This window comes from Drosophila kikkawai, chromosome 3R (genome assembly GCF_030179895.1).
Source record: "Drosophila kikkawai strain 14028-0561.14 chromosome 3R, DkikHiC1v2, whole genome shotgun sequence".
Taxonomy (NCBI): Eukaryota; Metazoa; Arthropoda; class Insecta; order Diptera; family Drosophilidae; genus Drosophila; species Drosophila kikkawai.
The window spans coordinates 11,760,219-11,775,845 of record NC_091731.1 but is presented as its reverse complement, the minus strand read 5'-3'; the positions used below and the strand labels follow the sequence as shown (position 1 = coordinate 11,775,845).

Below are 15,627 nucleotides of genomic sequence, written 5' to 3'. Positions count from 1 at the left end.
TCACCTCATTGCCACAAGCTAAAACTCGCTGATTTAGCGCTGTGCTGGCCCCATTTATAATGATAAACGGGGAAATTGTGGATGTCAACAAGAGTTGAGAGCAGCAGCAGCAGGAACGATGGAGAGAAAAGTGTTAACAAGTAAATGTCATGTCCAGAACTGAAACTAGAATACCGGAGCAGCAGGCACAGAGGGAAAATGGTGAAGTGGTGGCGTGTTGGTGGCAATGGCCAAGACACGAGATGTCACCGAACCACACAGAACAATAAATAAATAAGCAACGCCATCAAGAACGGATTCTTTGTTTGTTTGTTTGCTTTCCCGCTTCTCTTTCTGGCTCTCGTATTTATGTCAGGCGGATTAAATGGACCCGAGCTGGTATCAGTAACAGAGGGGAACTAGAACCGGACACAAGCCGGGCCAAACGAACGGCAATTAAGGCAGAAAAACAGTAAATTACGACAGTGAATCGAACGTTTAAAGTATTAATTAGTGGAAAATCTGCAACATGACTCACCTGTCAGCGGCAGCATTGCTGATTGTGCAGCTGGCTGTGGCGGTGCCCCTGTCCGTCCTGTCGGCGCACCAACCGCCCCCTGACACTTTGGAGGACCTCGCCACCACCATTCCCTCGCTGACCGAGCCCCACATGCCTGACATGCACTTTGACAGCCCCAACCATAACCCCGGCTCGGAACATGACTCTAACTCCAACAATGCGACGAGGATATTGCGACGCGGCAAGCGTTATCTCCAATTCAGCAAGGGGTCGCGTATGTCGGTGCGTATGCTGTTAACCCGTCTTAATTGGCGCCCAATCACAAGGATATCTTATTCATTTACCATCCTCCCCTGGCCACACAGTGGCGTACCAACGGCAAGAACAATCTGTGGACCATCAACACGCTGTACGCCTACGGCTATGGGTTCCGCACCAATTATCCCTTTCCGTCCATTGAAGAGCAGAAAAAGGACAACGCTGTATTCTTTCGTCTCTTTAAGAGAGATCTCTTTTCAAAGCTAGAAACTGCTTTAGATGGGTGAGTAAATTAATATATACTTTCACTTAAATAATATTCATTTAAATTTCAAATTAAGACATGGCTTCGATGGCCGAGCCTGCATGCTGAAATCCTTTTGCACGGCCATCAGAGACGTGGATAAACCTTCACAGAAAAGCGGCATGCTCTTCAAGCTGCTCAAATTGATATTCAGGTGAGTAAATCACGCACTCTATAAACCGGGTTGAGTGAAGCAGAGTTGGTCATTAATTATCATTGTTCTGATAAGTCTTAGAAGAGCACAAAACCAGTTTCGTTTTGGACCTAAGGAACTTTGTGACAGCCCGCAGTTTGTGACAGTTTTATGAGTATCTGTTGATCTCTTAGTTGAGTTCTTACATCGGTTACAATGGTTTCGGTTCGCTGGTGTCTATTTCTTACTTTCGTCACCCTGGTGGCAGGTCAAGATCAAAACTCCACCATATTTCACAGTCGAGCAAAACGATATCTAGATATAATAGAGACCACTCGAATTTTTGTGGGTAAAACTTCAAGCACTAACTGCCAAAAAAAACTTCAGGAAATTAAATTATATCAACTAATAACTTTGTGAATTTATATAACAAAATATGTTATAGTTTAAATATAAAGTTACAAGATTTTATTAGTGATAAATGTGATTTTAGTGTATAAGAAATAATATTGTGCATTGAAAGTCTTTATAAAGCCATATTGCGCTTTGAAATCTAACAAGAATAATTTTAAATACATTTTAGATATTAACTTAAACATTTTCACTATTGTATTGATCTATTTTTAACTGAAATATATATTTAAAATTATTTTCTGAAGCTATTTCCGGCAGTTCTTGCTTTTTTGTCACTCCAAACCTTAGTTACTGATGGTGACAGTTCCCATTTTTCCCTAAAGTTTCGCATTAATGCCAAGAACAATGTGATCAAATCACCGATTGTGTGGGCTCATGGCTATGGCTTTCGAGCCAACACTCCGGTGCTGGTCAAGAGGGAAAACCGACCCTTCAGAAGGGACACCTACGAACTGCTCCACGAACTGATCGATCGGAGTGGCCTAGACGGGCGGGCCTGTGTCCTGAAGGCCTACTGCACCGCTCTGGCCGGCGATCATGGGCAGGGCTTTCTGTTTAAGCTATTAAAATATGTATTTACGTAAGTGCACTTGAATGCCACATATGCGTAAATTATCCAACACACATATACAATTTTTAATTGCAGTTTGGACGAGCACGACCAGAAACACATGCCGCATTTGCGGGAGGAGAATTGCGAGCAAATCATGCACAGCCACTGTCCCCTGAGTTTCGACAGCATATCACCATATACGGACGATGTATAATAATATTTATATGTCAGTGTGTTATTCTAAGTTATGCAAAGTAATCAAAAACCGAGATTGAAATGGACATGAAAACAAGCAACATCGCTGACCTAAAACAATAATAAGGATAACATAGTAACAATATTTTGAAGTGACTGAAGGCAAAGAACTTTTAAGGGTTTAATATTAAAGCTTTAGAAGCTATATATAAAATAAATATTAAATTGTTATACAAACATGAATAACATGGGGTAAAGAAAAGTCGCAATATCTTTTGTTCAAAGTTTTTCCAGCTTACAGGAAGTGTTTGTGGCTGCTGATGATATTTATTCGCTGTTGTTGCCATTTGTAATTTATAATTAACTTGTGTGCCATTTGCAGGTTTTTTCGGGGAGAGTGTTCGGGCATTTTTCCGCAGCTTTTGCTGATTGTGCGTGCTGCAATCAGCAGCGTGCATTTAATTGGAATTTTATTAAAGCAGCTGAAAGTGAGCTGCTGTAGAGACAAAAAAAAAACTTAAAATGAGGGAAAAAGGAACCTAGGCAGTACAAAATTATAGCTGTTGACCTCGATGCCTGACAAAGGTTGCAATCTAGTGTTGCAGCTGCTTAATGTCACCGCCATGAAAATGCCGAGTGGTGTTAAAATGTTTTGCGGCAGCCTTTGATGCACTTGTCACGGCCTCCACCTCCCAGAGGTAACCTGTCGCCCACCGCAGCCGCATTAAAAATTAACTTTAATTAAGTTGAAAAACATAAATTACGTGCACGCTTACAAGGGCATTAAAGTGCACAAAAATACACAGACAGGTATTTTCAAGCTGTTTTTAAGATATCTCAGGAACTTCAGAATTCCCTCAAGCTGGCAAAAAAGGTTTAAAATATTTTTAAAATTGGTTCAATATAAATAGGGAATTAATATCACATAAACAAAATGGAATTGTATCTTAAAATTAATTATTTTAATTTGCAGTTATATACTTTGCATATGTTTTTTGGTTTAAGCCTTATAAATATTTAAAAGAGACTCTAAAATCCTTTTTCTTTTTTAGGGTCTTATTTTCCAAGTGTAGTTTTTAGCAATTAGGATGGAGAAAGCAACTGATGAGATCCAAGAATAATAGGGAATTAGAGCCAGAGAGAGGGGTTCCCAGTTGGACATTGACCGCAAAACTTTAAGCGTTTGTTGGCCAACAACTTTGTGTGTGTCACTCATTTACCTCCGTAACATACATACTGGACTTCATACACTTTCTCCCGCATAGTTAAAAACACCCACACCCATGGAGGTGGGTTCGTGTCTCGGCCTTAATCAAGTATTAATTATGTTGCCGTGCGTTGAATTGCTGCAATAAGAGGTCAACTCCATTCCCAACCCAGATCGAGTGACCTTACTTCACCTGCCTGCACCCACGGCCAACTCGTTGTACGCTACCTTTGCTCTACTAGGGTGTATCTTTACCTTAAAATAAATAAATAAATCAAAAAAATACATTTTTTAAGTATAACAAATAAATTAGTTCTCAAGAAATAGGCAGTTCAATTGGTAAATTATACAAGAAATAAATATATTTTAGAATCAAGCTGATGTTTCAATATAATACTTTTTTCTTGGAATTAAAATGCATACTTTGGAATATAAAAAAAATTATAATTATATATTCGTTTTAAATTTTTAGTGGGTATTCCTACTTCCAAAAACTGAACTCCACACAACACTTTTCACTTGTTAAATTTGCTGACAGCCCAAACTTTAATTTTATCCTTGCTGATGTTCTCGGTGGTTGCAGTTTAATTTTCTCATTTGGTGATATTTGTTTTTTTCCTTTTTTGGACTGTCTTATTTTTGCGAGAACAGATGAGAGTTCTTTCGCCATTATAATTAATTTTTAAATACCCTGGAAAAATGCGAAACTGTCATTGTAAGTGACACAAAAAAAAATAGGAAGAGTGGAAAATGAAAATAAATGCATTTAACTCTCCATAAAGCTTAGACAGTTCATATTAAGATAATTAAAATGCCAAATTAGTGTTAATTTATGCAAAACAAACAAGCCTAAATAGATTCATTTAATAAGTTTTGAGCATAAATTGTTTTAAATAAAAATTTTTAAAAGTATACAAATTGTGACGCGTTGTTTTTAATAATAAACAAATAAATATCTCTGAAAACTACATTTTTTAGCATCAACATTTTTGTGGACAATTCCATTTGGCGATTATTTATTGACAAGTTATTTTTGCATATACTTTTCTATTAGTTGCTGGATATAAATATGTCAAAAAAAAGATAAAAGCATTTTCCTGTTCTGGAAATCTATAATGTAATAAAAACGTTTACCCTATTTGACTATGTATTGAATTTATTCTGAAATAAAATATACTTTAGCTGCCAGCTCAGTGTCAGAATGTAAGCTAATTTAATTACTTGGGAATATTGGCCATTTACAATTCAACGTGTTCGCCAGGCAATGCATTAATTTGACTGCTAATATTAAAATGACCGGACAGGTGTGGTAAGTTATTTGGCCTCCGTCCGATTCTATTGGCCGGGGCAAACAATATAGATGAGATTAGCGCACCTCGGATAATTTATTGGCAGTCAAGGACCGACAAAATGCGCACCTGGCTCATTATGCATGCGAAAAGGACCCCTGGACCCCTGGCCAAAACCCATCCCGACTGCACTTCCGTTCATCTGTATTCCACATTCATTCATTCATTAATCGATGTCTGCCCTGGCCTGGGCAACGGGGTGGAGTGACTGGCATGCAAATTGATTTGATGTGTTGTCAATTAAAATGTGCAATTAATTTCATTTGGTTTGCCTCGCATTATCGAATATGTGATTGGAGTGGGCCATGGGCCGCAGATGTAGATAGGGATATAGGACCCTGACAGCAGCGGCTGCTAATGAGCTCAGTTAGCCAATTCAGTTTGCGGCCATGATCGGGTCTGTGTGTGTGTGTGTGTGGGCTTGCGTTGAGCCTGTGTGTCTAAATTAAACCGTCTATGATATGGCAGCGAGCAGCAAGAGAGAGCATAGCGTATACGCAATTAGTTAGTCTAACGCTGATTGCCGCACTTCAGACAGCCCAGCGAAAGTGAATAGGGTCAGGATTTACAGTCTACTAATTTCCGAATGAGTGTTAGGAAAGGATCAGAGAAAAAAATTAGCCAAGTTATACTAATTAAGTGAAGAAACAGGAAGTACATTTTTACATTTTAAAATCAAAATGCATACAAAATAATTTTAAAAATCCATTTTCTTAAGAGTATATCTTGTCTTAAACTTACAGAAATCTATAACTTTTGAACAATTGAAGTATCTTAATCAATTTTTAATTAAGTCTGATTAAAAATTTAATTAATTTTAAGATTATAAATTGTCTTAATAGCTAATCGCTTGACTCTGATTATAGAAGCCAATACGCCTAGACTTAATTTTAAAATCCTAAGACTCTCGGCATCAGCGCTTCTCCCCTAAATTAGTTCAAGGATTAGTGCAATAAAACTAACGTGCCATGGATTTGCGCAGCCCTTTTGTTGACTTAGGGGAACTGGGACGACGGGCGGAGGTCCTGCGAGGCAGGAGTAGGGAAAGCGGGCATGTCACAATTTCCCAATTAGCTACTCATTGAGATAAATTTCTTATGCAAATGATGACAAGGCCAAGCAAGGCATTCTGGGGGTGTGGACAGGCGCCGTGGAGTGGCATTGGCAGCCGAATACCCAAGCACACACTACGGTCGGTCCTGCCCTGCCCTGCCACGCCCTGGTTGGGGAGTTTGGGACTCTGAGTGGGGCAGCACCAGCAGCAGCAGAGTGACATTGACTGACTCGCGACGACGCTGGCGATGGCGATGACGAAGACGCAGCGGCACATCCTTTCGCTCACTCTCCCTAATTGGCTGCTGACATTTGCCAGCTAGCAATAACAACAGAAACAGTAGCAACAAGAGAAATGGCGACGGAAATAACTAAAACGAGAGTGAAGGAGAGTCCTGCTAAGCCGAAGCTAAGATTTCTCTACCATTATTACACTAGTCGGCTTAAGGATTTTTAAACCCAGAAATGGTATTAAAATGATACCAAAGTAAATAAAGCTATTTACCTACTCCGCTTTCAATTTAAAGTACTATATTTGTTCCATGATTTAAGTTAGTAAATATTAAAACCTTTTAGCAGGGTATAAACACCAGCACTAGCTACGAAAAGCTGTGTAAATTTGACATAATTAAAATACGAAAAGCATTTCCCACCATTTCTGGTGTATGAAATGCGAGCCAGTCAAGAAAGTTCTACTGGCTTCTAGCCGGGCAAAGGAAAATATGGTGCTGTGCACATTTTGCTAATTTCTTGTCAGTGATTAACTCAAGGTGCTAATTACTCCTACCAACTGTCCCATATTGGGCTTGTAGAAATTGTAGCAATCTCATGATGTATCGGTTCCCGTTACGTTTTCGATCTAGAAGTAGTTCAATGAACATCACACCTTAGTGCTAAATATCGCTAAAGTCAATGACCGGAAACGAAAGCTGCTGAGATACAGATATTTGTTTACCTTTGAGTATTCTTAGAGATCTTTGCTCTTAAAAGAAACCTTACGTCAACAGCAAAATAAAATAAAAATAACCAATACTTATGACAAAGCTGTTTAAAGTTTTAATATATATTAAAATTAATAATATAAATATACACTAAAATGCATACTTACAAATTTTATAAAGATTATATTTCAAAGTATACATTTTAATATATATATTTTTATTAAGACATATTTCCATTCCTTTTCCGGCTCTTTATAATTTTTTTCTGGCATTCATCCAGTCACTTTTTCAGATGTCATCTGTCCTTTTGCATTTTCCAAAATTTAATTATAACTTGAATTTGCTTAAGGCTCCACCTCGCATACAAATGCAGACCTGTTTTGTTTGGTATCTGGGTGCGATAAAATTCACTTGAGAGCATCGCCTAGAACTTTGTTTGGGCCCCCAAAGGGAGCCGAGAGGACGTGGCGCAAACAAATGCAAATTGCTCATACGCCGTGTGGACTGCCAGACCCACCAAACGGCTACGACACGAAGAGCAGAAATTGCGCTTATTAAAGTTTGACTCGTACTTTTGCATCTCTTTTTTTGTTATCACTTTTTCGGCGGGTGGCAGTGTGGGAGGTGTGAATGCAGCGAGGCAAAGTAAAAGTTTCGGATAACAAAAATTAAGCATTGCCTTTTGCGTTCCATGATAATTGCGAACAATAGACGCCAGCAGAAGGTGCCGGTTGAAGGCAGGGGGTGTGACCATGTTAATGCTTCCGCATTTGCGTTCAGCTGCAACATTGCACCAATGCTCAGGCCTGCCAGTGTATGTGTGGGGGGGGGATAAGTGCACTGGGAGAAATTTTCATTTAATTAGAGAATTTCAATAAACTTTGGAGCTTAGTAAATATAATTTGTTCGATATTTTGTTTACTTTTTGAGGTAAAAAATACCTCCAAAATATTATATTTTGAGCTTAAGATTATTAGCTTTTAATTATTCCTAATTTCCTTTTTATTTTTGAGTTAGTGCATGTCCCCTGTGTTGGTGTGTGTCCTGCACACATGCAAAAGTTTGTGTGCCAGCGACATTCACGCCTCGCTGCACTTTTTACATGCTGCATGTTGCCTGCGGGCATTAAGTGTGATTTTATGCGATTTGTACCAGGCAAACAGCCATCCCCCCGACCCGATTCCACAGTCCTTTCCCCCATAGTCCTTGCCATTGGTAAAAGAAAAAACCGCAGCTAGAAACGCTTCCCCCTCCCACACACCCTGACACTTCTTGGCTAATTTACATTTGACAAATGTTTTGCATGCTACAAAATTTTGCCACTGCTGCGACGACGACGACGACTACCACGACGACTGCTGTTCGTTAGTACCGCCGTAGCAGGACCCCCAGGATCCCGTCATGTCCTTGCCCCTTGGTGTTTTGTTAGCTGCATTTGTTTTCATTTGGTTTCTGCGCTGACATTGTTTACAGTTCAACTTGGTTGGAAATTAGTAAAAATCTCACACGAGAGCACCCAGCCACCAAAAAAAAAAAAAGGGGAAAACAATACAAAAAAAAAAGAAGTACCACTAGCGAGAATCGAAAAAGACAAACAAAGGAGAAAGCGCACCGAAATTTTCCGAAAACTAATTTAAATGGATGTCGCTTGTGTGTTCCAGGTACTATATGTGGTAAGCGATTAAGCACAGAGCGTTAAACAAACTCAATGGGAAGTTTAGTGGGATGAGGGCTTAAAAGTTTGAACTCGGAATTCTTGGTTCTTAATTTTGAAAGCACACAGTTTTAGGAAAAACTCCATTTCTTGGAAATGCATAACTATTATCTGATATTAAAATATTACATTTTAATTAGAGAGCTTCTCCTCGGAAAATGTAAAGTATTTTCATTAAAAAATATATATATAAATCATACTTTTTTCAACATTAAATACAAAACTATTCACATTTTTGTAAATATAGAATCTTTTCCTTTAATAATTTATTGAAAAGTTATCTTGGTCAACTGAATAAGCTTAGCCCAGAGCTTCTTGCTGCATTCGCTGTAGGTTTTCCAACAATCAGCACCAGCTTTGCCCGCATCCCTGGCATGCAAATATTTTTCGGGAATATTATTGAAAGATGGTCTGCAGGGTATAACATGAACACATAAAATATAATATAAATATATAAATATAACAAGAAAGGAAGCTAACTTCGGCACGCCGAAGTTTGTATACCCTTGCAGATATTATTTCATTACATTTTACCTATACTTATTATGTTTACAGTTTGACAGTTACAGTTTTGCATTCCCAGCTTTACATTTTCTCTACATCTACCGATCGTTTATATGGCAGCTATATGATATAGTTGTCCGATTTTTATGAAATTTATACCAAAATTCTGAAATAATAAAATAAGACTATATCTCAGAGTAGATGAAAATACGTTGAAAAACAACGAAGTTATAATTTTTTTCCTATTAATTTCCTGATCGTTCCTATGGCAGCTATATCATATAGTCGTCCGATTTTCATAAAATTTTTACCAAAATTCAGAAATAATATAAAATGGCAACATCTAAAAAATGGTGCAAAAATGTTGAAAAACAGCAAAGTTATAATTTTTTTTCGAAAAATATATCGAACATTTGTATGGCAGCTATATGATATAGTCGTCCGATCCGGCCCGTTCCGACATATATAGCAGTGAGACCATATAGAAGACTATATGCAAAGTTTCATTCAGATAGCTTTAAAACTGAGGGACTAGTTTGCGTAGAAACAGACAGACGGACAGACAGACAGACAGACAGACAGACAGACGGACAGACGGACAGACGGACAGACGGACATGGCTAGATCGACTCGGCTGTTGATGCTGATCAAGAATATATATACTTTATAGGGTCGGAAACGTCTCCTTCACTGCGTTGCAAACTTCTGACTGAAATTATAATACCCTGCAAGGGTATAAAAAATAGTATACTCACACAAACACTGCATTTAGGATCTCACTGAAAATATTGCTGCGTTGAAAGGGGCGCTGGGAAATCTCACAGATAATCCTCAACAGGCAGGCTCCTGCCTTGCAACCAGCAAACCTGTTAAGTAAACATATTGATTCCTGATAACCAGAAACTATCCAATCACTCACCTCTCCAAGCCTGTTTCCACAACATCGTAAAGCCATACCCTAGTCTCGTCCTGGAGCAGCACTTGCTGGACCTCCTTGCGCCAGTGCCTTGCCGTGGACACAAATGTCGAGGTATTCCAAAAACTCCACCAATAAAGAGGCACTGGCGTTGGCACATATTGGGCCTGGTAGTTCAGGAAACCCCAAACGGACTCGACCGTGTCCTCCTCTTTGATGGGAAACGCAAAGCCAGCGACAATCTGGGAAAGAACAATTAGGCCTTCCGAATACCAAACTCGATGGATCGATGACCACCAACCTTGTTGGTTCCACTGCCACTGAAGATGGCCAGGCGCTTCTGCCGACTCAGGCTCAAACTGGAACTGGAATTCCCCTCTGATGGGCCAACAACGAGAAGAAAAAGGAGGTGGAGGTGCAGGAGCACCAGCGGAAGCTGGGCGATGACAGGATTCAGGGCCAACTGTTTGCCGCTGGAGTGCATGGTCAACTAATTTTGCAGCCCGTGCAACTTGTGGCCGCAATGGGAAATTCAATTTTTAGTTTGCACAAGAAATTGACGGGAGAAGAATTCGCTTTGACCAGAGTTTTCCACTGAGGGAAAATGGTTAAAGGGGAAAATTTAGCAAAGAGCAAAAGAAAAAATGTAGTAAATATTATAATGTTAAATTATAAAAAAATTATAAATAAATGTATAGACAATTTAAAATATTCATGAAATTATAGAAAGCTTAAATATTCTTCAAAGTACACTAAATTCTTAAATTATTCTTTTTAACTTTGAATTACTTGATATTGATTATAACCAACTAAAGTTTATTTTTAATAACTTACACATCCTTCAATCTTCAAGTCTCTGTTAGAGAAACACTTTTCACAATCAGTAAAACGACATCTATCGAAAGGACCACTTGATTCTTAACCACCTCCATTTCTTCAATGGCCTGTTGGACATTGTAAGTTGCCCAGAAAGCAATCGCTCCTGTTCAGGATATAACATTGGACTCTGGCTTGTTCTGCGTTTATCTCGATGCTGTCAACACCTGGCTTTGATGGAAGAACCAGAAGCCTTTGAATGCCATTCCCTTGGCCAGGATACGAAGCCCTAAGTTCTGGCAGTAAATTTATTGGTGTCACCAATTCCAATCCTTAAATGGTAAATGCAGCATCATTATATTTTTTAAAAAACTAAATCTAACCTAATGAATACAATAAATCTAAACACATTAATAAATCAATATTGTTTATAGTGTCAAAAGACTTTTTCTTAAAACTTTCGAAAGCTATAAAAGCAACAAGCTGCAATATTAAGCTGGAAATTAAATACAACTCAATCAAACAGAGCGTTAAAATAAATATGAATGCTTTTAATCCATCTGAAAGCTGAAGAGCTTAAAATATATCCGATATTAAGCACTTCAGCCTGATCTACTGTCGCCCAATTTATTCAGAATGCACTCAAGATAATTTATGACAGCCGCTGGCGGCACCAATCACTACCTAAATGCAGTTATTTAACAATCTGTTATCGGGCCAATTACATCGCATTTAATAGGTTGTTATGGATGCAGAAAAAAACGAACCCATTTAGTAATTTCGCTTGAGGCTGGATATCGGATATTTGATATTGGTTACGAATGAATCAGGCCAAAGCGGAGTATTTAGCACCTTTCAAAGAGCACTTGAAATGACACAAAAACGAGTTAACGACACTCAATTGGGTGCTAATTGTACAATTAAACTTTGGGCCAGAATCGGTGCGATGCGTTCCCAGAAGCGCCGCGGTCCGAGCGGCATCAGTTCGGTTTGGACAGCTAATGGCATCGACATATCGTAAAATAAAAAAAGTTCAGATCCGAAACGAAATCGGTCCCAATCGAAAGGCCCAATTCGCCAGGCTCCTCCTCGCCCATCTCTAATGGTAATTATCTGGACCATAAATTCGCGCTCGATTCCATTCCGCCAGAATGGCAGTGTTTTAATTGTAGAGCCCATGAGCGGGTCCGGTCCGGTTTGGTCCATCCTCCCTCCGCTTGGGCCATCTCTCGCGCCTCGAATGTTGTTGAAAATTGCATTAATTTAACGCATGATTGGCAGAGCCAGCAAATGGAAGCGTCACAGCTAAAGTGAAATTATGCAAATTTCGTAGCTGCTTTTTTGCTGGGAGTGTGGGGTGTATAAGAGCAATCGGAATGTTCGATTGCTCAATTACACTAACGAACAAAAAGGTGTATTAAAGAGAGTTTCAGTGACTGATAAAATAATGTCCATTTACCAATTATCACATTCAATGGACAATTAGGATTAAGAGCCCATAAAGAGTCAAGATTTGATAATAAACTCACAAAAATAATATCAGTGTTTTCTGTTTGACTTAAACTTTATTTACACTCTTTCCTAAGCCAATTACCAATATTGGCTATATTCTTATGGCCATATTTTATTAATTTTGTGGCTGCTTTCATATGTCTTTGCTGATTAGTGTTGACCAAGCGACTTTTGCTGTCTTCCATTAAGGAAAAATGGTAAAAACAATCAAAGTAATTGGATGTGCTGGACTTGGCGCTATACTTATCCTCCTGCTGCCACTATGCCTGCTTCGTACAGAGAGACCATCGAACGGTAATGGCTCCCACCCACTGGCCACCAGTCCCGCTACTCCTCCTTCTCCGCTTGAAACGACAACGGAGTCAATGAGACGACTGCACCGCCAGAAGCGCTACCTGCTCTTCCCGGAGGGCTCCTCCTTCCAGCTGGTGTTCGACATCATCATCCCCATCATAGACTACACCAACTACGCCATCCTGGGCATCACCTGCTCCGTGGCCTGGGAGCTGCCCAGTAAGCCGCCCAGCGAGCTGATTGAAAACGTGCTCACTCGGATCAACGACGGCACCATCGGCACTGTCCGCCGGAATGGCAGCGCCCCCGATCCAGAACCAGACACTCCGCAGCCTCCGTCGCAGCCTCCGTTGCAGCCTCAGTCCCAGTTCCAGACTCAACCTCCCCAGCAGCTGGGCTACGGGAGCCCTGTTAATTGGCAGGCAGTCCACGCACCGCCAGCGAATCCATCGGCATATGCGGCCAATGACCATGGTCGCTATTCGTACTACACGAATGTCCAGCGACATACCCCCGACGCATTCCCATATGCAAATGCGAATGCGAATGCGGATGCAAATGCGAGTGGACAGCAGCGACAGGCGCCGATGCCTGCTAATTGGGATGCGCGGCAGTCGGTGGGAAAGTGGCAGCAAAAGGAGATGGTAACAGGAGCAGGAACGGGATTGGGTGTGGACAACTGGTGGACGCGAAACGGACACAGGGTGCAACAGAACTGGCGTGAAAAGCAGCGCATGTGGGGCCCTTCAAAGTGGAAGTAAGTGCAACTTTATCTTTATCTGCATTGCTTAAAAAAAATGTTGAATGGAATTCGTAAACCAAAATAATATATACGAGGGTAGGCTGATAAAAAGTCGGCCTTACAAAGAAAATACGTTTTTTTTTTAATTTTTCTTTTTTATATTTCAACATAATCTCCTTTTAGACGTATGCACTTGGACCACCGATCCTCCAGTTTCCCAATACCTTCTATAAAATAGGATTTGTCCAGGTCCTCAAAATAGGGGTTTGTTTCACAGACTACCAGTTCATTTTACTGAAATTTCTTACCCCCAAGCCATTTTTTTAAGTTTGGAAATAAATAATAGTCACAGGGTGCTAAATCTTGAGAATAGGGTGAATGGGATAGAATTTCTTAGTGCAATTCACACAATTTCGACATGGCGACAAAGCTCTTGTGAGCGGGAGCATTGTCCTGGTGAAACAAAACTTTCTTCTTCGCCATGTGCGGCCTTTTATTTCTTCAGCTCCAAATCAAATCGTCCCAAGATATTGGAATAGTATTCTCCCGTAATTGTTCTGCCTTTTTCCAGATAATCCACATGAATTACACCTCGGGAATCCCAGAAAACCGTTGCCATCACCTTATTGGCCGACAAACCGATTCTTGCCTTTTTCGGTGCCGTTTCTCCAGTTGAAATCCATTGCTTTGACTGTTCCTTACTCTCTGGTGTATGGTAATGAATCTAGATTTCGTCAACAGTCACAAAACGACAAAAAAATTCGTTTTGGTTTGCGCAATCTGCAAGCGGTTGCGTGACAGCACGATATTCGATTTTATTCATATTGACGAAATGCAAAAGTGAATGCGTTAAAAGTCTCGCCAAAATTACCTGTGTTGATAAAACCGCATGAAACTTTCACAGTAATCAGCTAATAGAAAACACTAATCGAATAAAATATTTATGAATTAAAAAACAATTTTTTTCTCTGTTAGGCCGACTATTTATCAGCCCACCCTCGTATTTAGCTTTCAAAACGTGCCTAAAAAATTCTTATTTTAACTAGCTTTAAAACCAACTAAAAAAATTCACATTTACAGTTCCGGTTATACCCAGCGTCCTCGGCAAATACTACAGTCCAAGCCCAAGCATCATATCTATCCTGTTTTTGCCAGGCGCAGGAGACGAAGAAGTCTTGAACAGCAAAAGGATTTACACTTCGAACATTTCCACCTGCAGCAGCACCTCAGCTCCCGCCAGTTACTCCTCAGCAAGATCGAGCGCCTGTACAAATCGTGAGTCCTTTCCCGCTTACCCAAATCCTTTGACCCCCTTCTGAACTGGGGAATTTCATCACCCGCAGGCGACGACTGAATGGCACCTCCTGCGTGCAGCGAGCTCTCTGCGAATCCGCCCAAAGGCAGCAAAGGATTGAGAATAAGCCTCAGAGCTTTATAATGGAACTCCTTTCGGCCATCTTTCAGCTGCCCAGCAGCAAGGACATCAGCGAGCCGGCGGACCTGGAGCTTATGATGTCACCACACTATCTGGAGGCCCATGGGCAGAAGGGAAACTGCCGCCAGCTGTACAGTGACTGCAGTCACACATTTTGGTCTGAATAAAAACTTAAAATAAGATAATTAAAGTAATAAATAATTTATAAAATATTAAATATTTTTAAGTGAAACTCTCAGTAGACAAACATATCCTTAATACTTTCAAACTAGTCGCATATTGGGGAGCCAGATTATACAAAAGTCATTTGGAAGTTAGTTCGCCAGCTACTCTAAAAGCATTCCGTTCCTGCATTCAAGTTTATTCCAAGAAAAACTGCGACTAGTGATCACATTACTTCAACTTGAATTCCCCAGAAGCAGCTTCTATGGATGGAAGTGTGCCACTTTTCAGATGGCAGAAGGGAAAACAAGTTGGGAGCGTGAAAAAGTAATTTGAACCTTTAAGTAGACCAATGAGCTCACGAAGCAAAGACGAAGACGAAAGGCTCTCCTCTACAAGACAAACTACTTGCCGGAACACAAAAGACGAAAAGTGTGAAAACTAATGAAAGACAAAAGGGGGGTGCAAAAGAAATTTAACGAACGAAGCTCAAACTCAAACTGGAAACTTTCTGCTGGCCACTCACAATTAACAGCCACGGCTGAAGTTCTTCAGCCAGACCATAGACCATGGAACGCTTCTGTTCCGTTTCTACGCGATACTTTGGCAGACAGTTGGCGTATGGA

The 15,627-nt window shown here is 40.1% G+C and overlaps 3 protein-coding genes across 6 annotated transcripts; 2 read left to right on the top strand and 1 right to left on the bottom strand.

Annotated features, from left to right (window-relative positions):
- The first annotated feature begins 222 nt into the window (after nucleotides 1-222).
- Nucleotides 223-2,502, top strand: LOC108073185 (uncharacterized). 4 transcript variants are annotated; one of them, XM_017164694.2, is made up of 6 exons: nucleotides 223-781; nucleotides 865-1,040; nucleotides 1,099-1,215; nucleotides 1,494-1,610; nucleotides 1,913-2,188; nucleotides 2,255-2,502. In XM_017164694.2, exons 1-6 carry the CDS (start codon nucleotides 509-511, stop codon nucleotides 2,373-2,375), a joined length of 1,080 nt encoding a protein of 359 aa, XP_017020183.1. In that variant the 5' UTR covers nucleotides 223-508; the 3' UTR covers nucleotides 2,376-2,502. The 4 variants fall into 4 exon arrangements, with proteins under 4 accessions (XP_017020183.1, XP_070143191.1, XP_070143192.1 ...); XM_070287091.1 differs by lacking the exons at nucleotides 1,494-1,610; nucleotides 1,913-2,188 and having other exon boundaries at nucleotides 232-451; nucleotides 525-781; nucleotides 2,255-2,498; XM_070287090.1 differs by lacking the exons at nucleotides 1,494-1,610; nucleotides 2,255-2,502 and having other exon boundaries at nucleotides 230-781; nucleotides 1,932-1,981.
- A 6,384-nt stretch (nucleotides 2,503-8,886) lies between these two features.
- Nucleotides 8,887-10,919, bottom strand: LOC108073157 (HDC15381). The gene is made up of 5 exons (XM_017164664.2): nucleotides 10,875-10,919; nucleotides 10,342-10,634; nucleotides 10,044-10,282; nucleotides 9,880-9,990; nucleotides 8,887-9,031 (listed from the first exon to the last, which is right to left on the bottom strand). Exons 2-5 carry the CDS (start codon nucleotides 10,522-10,524, stop codon nucleotides 8,887-8,889), a joined length of 678 nt encoding a protein of 225 aa, XP_017020153.1. The 5' UTR covers nucleotides 10,525-10,634; nucleotides 10,875-10,919.
- Nucleotides 10,920-12,547: 1,628 nt separating this feature from the next.
- On the top strand, nucleotides 12,548-15,045 carry LOC108073177 (uncharacterized). The gene is made up of 3 exons (XM_017164683.3): nucleotides 12,548-13,419; nucleotides 14,485-14,679; nucleotides 14,748-15,045. Exons 1-3 carry the CDS (start codon nucleotides 12,563-12,565, stop codon nucleotides 15,004-15,006), a joined length of 1,311 nt encoding a protein of 436 aa, XP_017020172.1. The 5' UTR covers nucleotides 12,548-12,562; the 3' UTR covers nucleotides 15,007-15,045.
- Nucleotides 15,046-15,627: the final 582 nt, after the last annotated feature.

Bases quoted from the DNA above. Each gene is read 5' to 3' on its own strand.
- LOC108073157 (XM_017164664.2), bottom strand. From the start codon at position 10,524: ATGCACTCCAGCGGCAAACAGTTGGCCCTGAATCCTGTCATCGCCCAG. The intron at 10,283-10,341 runs GTTGGTGGTCAT...GTTCTTTCCCAG, and splicing joins GTGGCAGTGGAACCAACAAG to ATTGTCGCTGGCTTTGCGTT. The intron at 9,991-10,043 runs GTGAGTGATTGG...TTTACTTAACAG, and splicing joins GTGGAAACAGGCTTGGAGAG to GTTTGCTGGTTGCAAGGCAG.
- LOC108073185 (XM_017164694.2), top strand. From the start codon at position 509: ATGACTCACCTGTCAGCGGCAGCATTGCTGATTGTGCAGCTGGCTGTG. The intron at 782-864 runs GTGCGTATGCTG...CTGGCCACACAG, and splicing joins GCAAGGGGTCGCGTATGTCG to TGGCGTACCAACGGCAAGAA. The intron at 1,041-1,098 runs GTGAGTAAATTA...TTTCAAATTAAG, and splicing joins CTAGAAACTGCTTTAGATGG to ACATGGCTTCGATGGCCGAG.
- LOC108073177 (XM_017164683.3), top strand. From the start codon at position 12,563: ATGGTAAAAACAATCAAAGTAATTGGATGTGCTGGACTTGGCGCTATA. The intron at 13,420-14,484 runs GTAAGTGCAACT...TCACATTTACAG, and splicing joins TGGGGCCCTTCAAAGTGGAA to TTCCGGTTATACCCAGCGTC. The intron at 14,680-14,747 runs GTGAGTCCTTTC...CATCACCCGCAG, and splicing joins ATCGAGCGCCTGTACAAATC to GCGACGACTGAATGGCACCT.